This window comes from Cannabis sativa, chromosome 8 (assembly GCF_029168945.1).
Source record: "Cannabis sativa cultivar Pink pepper isolate KNU-18-1 chromosome 8, ASM2916894v1, whole genome shotgun sequence".
Lineage (NCBI taxonomy): Eukaryota > Viridiplantae > Streptophyta > Magnoliopsida > Rosales > Cannabaceae > Cannabis > Cannabis sativa.
This window is the reverse complement of record NC_083608.1, coordinates 3,531,491-3,536,627: the sequence shown is the minus strand read 5'-3', so window position 1 is coordinate 3,536,627 and position 5,137 is coordinate 3,531,491. Positions and strand designations below refer to the sequence as shown.

General features: G+C 29.6%; 1 protein-coding gene across 1 annotated transcript; it reads left to right on the top strand.

Moving 5' to 3' along the window:
• The first annotated feature begins 511 nt into the window (after positions 1 to 511).
• Positions 512 to 4,900, top strand: LOC115698860 (amino acid transporter AVT1I). Its single transcript, XM_030626068.2, has 3 exons — positions 512 to 719; positions 1,020 to 1,627; positions 4,245 to 4,900. Exons 1-3 carry the CDS (start codon positions 590 to 592, stop codon positions 4,755 to 4,757), a joined length of 1,251 nt encoding a protein of 416 aa, XP_030481928.1. The 5' UTR covers positions 512 to 589; the 3' UTR covers positions 4,758 to 4,900.
• Positions 4,901 to 5,137: the final 237 nt, after the last annotated feature.

Below are 5,137 nucleotides of genomic sequence, written 5' to 3'. Positions count from 1 at the left end.
CCAAAAATGGAATTAACAATTAGTACCACATATTACACTTAATTATAAGGGTCAATCATCATATGTATTATATGTTGCTTGAGATTGGAGCGAAATTGATCAGGCACACATCTCTAGACTAACACACACATTTATACATATATTTTTAAGTAGTGTAAAGTGATTGAGAATGAAAGAAAGAAAGGAGATACTGGCCCAACAAACTAAAGCAATTATATATGTTATGTGGTGGTGAGTTAGTGGATCTCCTTTCTAAAACAAATTGACTTGTATTTTTATTTTAATTTTGAAATGGAGTGTGCTATTTTTTTAGTAAATAGCAGATAACACTACTTTTGCTACGTTGAAATTATGTTGCAATATTAATGGGTTATCTACTCATCTCACTAGACTACTCATACAGTTGCTTTACTTGGAAAAGAAAATATTATTATATTCATAAAATGTATTCTTTTATGGAGATTCCATGTACCCACTTAGATCATATATATGCAATCAAATTATATAATATATATATATATAAGTGTGTGTGCATTTGTAAGTCTATACGTACTAGTCCTCGGAGTGGGCAACAAAAATTAGAGTCATCATGCTCGTGAATTGCCAAGAACCGGAGGCAGAGAGAATGGAAAGCCAAAATCATCTCCCACAGATATTGGAACCAGCCAAAGGCACTACCATTCTTAGAACTTGTTTCAATGGAATTAATGCATTATCTGGTGGGTTATTATGTCCCTCATATATATCTACGTCTCTTAGTAAACCTTTAGTAACAACATAACATAATACGTACGTATAGTTTGAAATCTAAATTTATGTACGTAGTAAATATTGTAGGTCCCAAATATATGATATGATTTTTTTTTTTTTTGATGAAATATATGATATGATTAAGTTAACATGGATACATAAGTAACATAACTATCATATTGTTGTTAGTATTATTATCAAACTTTGTAACATTATTAGTACATGCACATATGTAGTAAAAGTTATATACGTTTTGTTTTGTTTTTTAGGTGTTGGAATACTGTCAATTCCATATGCACTTTCTGAAGGAGGATGGCTAAGTCTCATACTACTTTTCTTAGTGGCCATCCTCTGCTGGTACACAGGGCTACTTCTCCAACGATGCATGGATGCAAACCCACTTATCAAGACCTATCCAGATATTGGAGATGTTGCTTTTGGGTCCAAAGGAAGAGCCCTTATATCCTTGTTCATGTACATGGAGTTGTACTTAGTGGCTGTTGAGTTTCTAATCTTAGGAGGTGACAGTTTGGATAAGTTGTTTCCCAACACGAGTTTCAGAATAGGAAGCTTCAAAATTAGAGGTGAGAGAGGTTTTGTGGTGCTGACTGGGCTTGCAATATTGCCAACTACATGGCTTAAGAGTTTGGGAATTCTGGCCTATGTGTCGGCCGGAGGTGTTTTGGCGTCAGCACTCATGGTGGTGTGTGTGTTTTGGGCTGGTGCAGTTGATGGAGTTGGATTCCATGAAGAGGGTCAGCTTTTGAAAGTTGGAGGGCTCCCCACTACTATAAGTTTGATTGTGTTTTGTTATTGTGGTCATGCTGTTTTTCCCACTTTATCCAATTCCATGAAAGATAGAAGCCAATTTTCCAAGGTACGTACATAATTAGCTTGATAAGCGCACACACACACATATATCTATTCTATATAAAGTGTGCCTATATAATTGAATTCTTGGTTTATGAAAAATTCGTGAGGTAAGTTGAAAAATGCCTCTTTTATTAATCAATTAACTAAATTTGCCTCTAATTTTATATTTATTTGAAACATACCTCATTTTATATGTATTGTACCCAAAATACCCTGACATAAGAGAGTCACATGGAGAGTATCTTGAAGTCACAGGGGCAAAATTGGTACAATGTTTAAAAAAAGAGGTAAAAATGATAGACTTTAAAAAAGATGGTAAAAATAAAATAGAATAATATAAAAATGGTATAGAATGTAATTTCCTCAAATTCGTGGGAGACTTTTTATTTATATTAAAAATAAAATGATTTATTATTAAAAATAAAATAGTTGATGAGAAATTCATGGGTCACTTTTTATTTATATAAAAATAAAATAATTTATTATTAAAAATAAAATAATTTATGAGAAATTCATGGGTCACTTTTTATTTATATATAATAAAATAAATAAAATAAATCCCATTAAATCTAAAAAAAAATACAATTGAGTTTTTGTTGTTGTACATTTATGATTTTTCTCTTCTTCTTCTCTTCTTCTCTTCTAGAATTACCATTTTCCTATAAAAACACTCACTAAAAGAAAAAGTTATATTTTAGCACATACAGTATAACTAAGAAGTCATAAAATTTATAATTTTGTCTTCTGTTAAATAAAAATAATAGCAACTTGAAGCATTATTATAATTATGCTGCTTTGTACATGCTGCGACAAAAAGGAATGTCAATCTTATTAATTTTTCCATGTTCTAGCTATTAATGCAAACCAGATTAAGAAAAACATTTACTAAAACCCACCAAAACTTATCATAATTAAACTTGAGGCATTAGATGCAAAAAAAAAAAAAAACAAATCAGAGAGTACATTACAACACTGTTTTTGATCACGTGCTCATAAATTAGAAGCACAATTAAATATATTAGCGAAATAGTGACTAACATCCAAATTTCAGAGTTGATGTAGAACTTTAGAAGCACAATTAAAGTTTTATATTTACTTTATAAAACTTTTGTTTTAATATCTTACTATTATTAACACCATTTAATTTGGATGTAGAAAAAATATTTTTGGATTGAGGCGGCAATAAAAATAATTGATACTGTCCAGAGTTTTTATTACATGTTATGTGACGCATGTCATAAATTTATACAATCGCAATGAAAAAATTATATGTGACAAGCCATCATGCAGCCAGGAAGGATTTCTTACACCACGGTATATTACAAAAAAACATATGATGTTATTGAAATTAAGTTAAAATAATAATAAAAAAAAGATACTAACAATCTTATTATGCATTTTACAGTGCTATAGCATATATGTTGAACTTGATGACAATACAAAGAGCCTATCTGCTGTCATGTTCGCAGATATTGTGGAAAAAATATTTTCGTGTACTGCTGCCCAACTAATGAAATATACCGCAAATGTGTAATTTTTTAAAAAATAAAATAGTTTTACATGTCTTTCATAAATTGATTTTTTTTAATTAAATAAGCTATGCACACCATGTCTAATCATTTTAAATGAAAATACATCACGATTTGTAGGAACACCGCCGCTTTGTCGACACTACCATATTTAATTTATCAATGAAAAAATGGACAATCCAGATATATATGCGAACTCGGCTATAATGAAAAGTGCAAAATACAAAAATTACACTATTGTCTCTATCGAAGCAAATGAAGATTGAAATCTACCAATGACTATCATTAGTTTTCTTATCTACAATTTTTAGACAAATGCTATCTTCAATTATCAACAATTTAGAGATTGATTTTTAATTTTCTTTCTATCTTACACCCATTTAAGTAATGTTTCTTTAAGTATTAGAACATCACCTTTTAATTTATTTTTGGATAAACCTAAGAACATATTTAAATCATCAAGCTTTCTTAAACACTAAATATATTACATTCGGTATTCACTTTTAATTGACAATATTATAAACTATAATATTTAAATACACATAATAATAATCTTACCTAATAACTAATAATATTTTTTCTTTAATTTTTAATTGTATCATTTTCAAATAACATAGAAAAAAACTAGCATAAAATTTAGTATACGTGCCTCGCACGTAATTTTTGCTAATATATCTATATATATATAAATAAGTGTGTGAGCATGCAAATTTCAATACCACATATGCATGTCAATTTTTTGGATATACATGCCACACATTAGACACCTTAACTAATTTGTTCCCACATATCGTCACATTGTAATAGTTTAAATTTATACATACACTTTCTTTATAGTCTACTGTATATATACTAGGTTACTCATATAAGATAACAACATCATTAAAAGTCATGTACTATATTGTAAATGTTTGGTTGCTAATCAGTATAGATAATTTTGTGTAGCTTTAGCTTTTTTTTGAGCTAACAACACAAAAAAGCAGATTCTTTTTATTTAAAAATTGCAAATAAAGTAGTACTATAACAACAATAATTAGAGTGATGACTAATTCATTATATTTGTATATTAATCCTAATAATTAATTATGGCAGGTACTACTCGTATGCTTTATCACAAGCACAATCAACTATGGAACAATGGCCATACTAGGGTACTTGATGTTCGGAAACAACTTGAAATCCCAAGTTACACTTAACCTTCCCATAAGGAAGATTAGTTCACAAATAGCAATTTACACAGCACTAATTAACCCACTTACAAAGTATGCCGTCATAGTCACTCCTATAGCCACTGCTATTGAGGAAAAATACTCTTTTCAAAAAAACAGAGTGATCAGCATTCTCGTTAGAAGTCTTATTGTGCTTAGCACTATGCTTGTGGCTGTACTTGTTCCCTTTTTCGGCTACGTTATGGCATTCATCGGTGCCTTTTTAAGTGTCACTGTTTCTATGTTGTTTCCATGCATGTTCTACCTCAAGATTAACAAAGTTGCTAGGACTCTTAGTTTCGAATTGGTGATGATAGGAGGAATTGTGGTAACAGGTTTCTTTGTTGGTGTAATGGGTACTTATTTATCATTGAAACAGATTGTAAAACATATTTAAAATATGTTGATGAGTCGCTCATAGAGAGCTGCTATACTATAATCGGTTCAATTTTAAATCCAGATTTACAAATTGTAATTTGTAATAATAAGATTAATAAATACAATAGTTCATAAAATGTCGGTTTTATAGAAGAAGAAAAATCCATAAAATGTTTGTCACCTCAGCTCAGGTGAGATTTTATTAGTTTTTTTTTTGTTTTTTGAAAAGAAAGGTCTATTTAACTTTTTGTTATGCATAAGATGAAAACAAACTATTTGATGAGAACATATTTTATAGCTTGATTTCCATCATAACTGTATGTATAATACATTAATATTCCGGAACTAATTAATTCACAGAGTAAGTGACACGATGCTTATGGTTGGCATAAGCAAGTT

Coding starts and splice junctions, on each gene's coding strand:
- LOC115698860 (XM_030626068.2), top strand. CDS start 590: ATGCTCGTGAATTGCCAAGAACCGGAGGCAGAGAGAATGGAAAGCCAA. Junction 720..1,019: donor TGGAATTAATGCATTATCTG/GTGGGTTATTAT, acceptor TTTGTTTTTTAG/GTGTTGGAATACTGTCAATT. Junction 1,628..4,244: donor ATAGAAGCCAATTTTCCAAG/GTACGTACATAA, acceptor TAATTATGGCAG/GTACTACTCGTATGCTTTAT.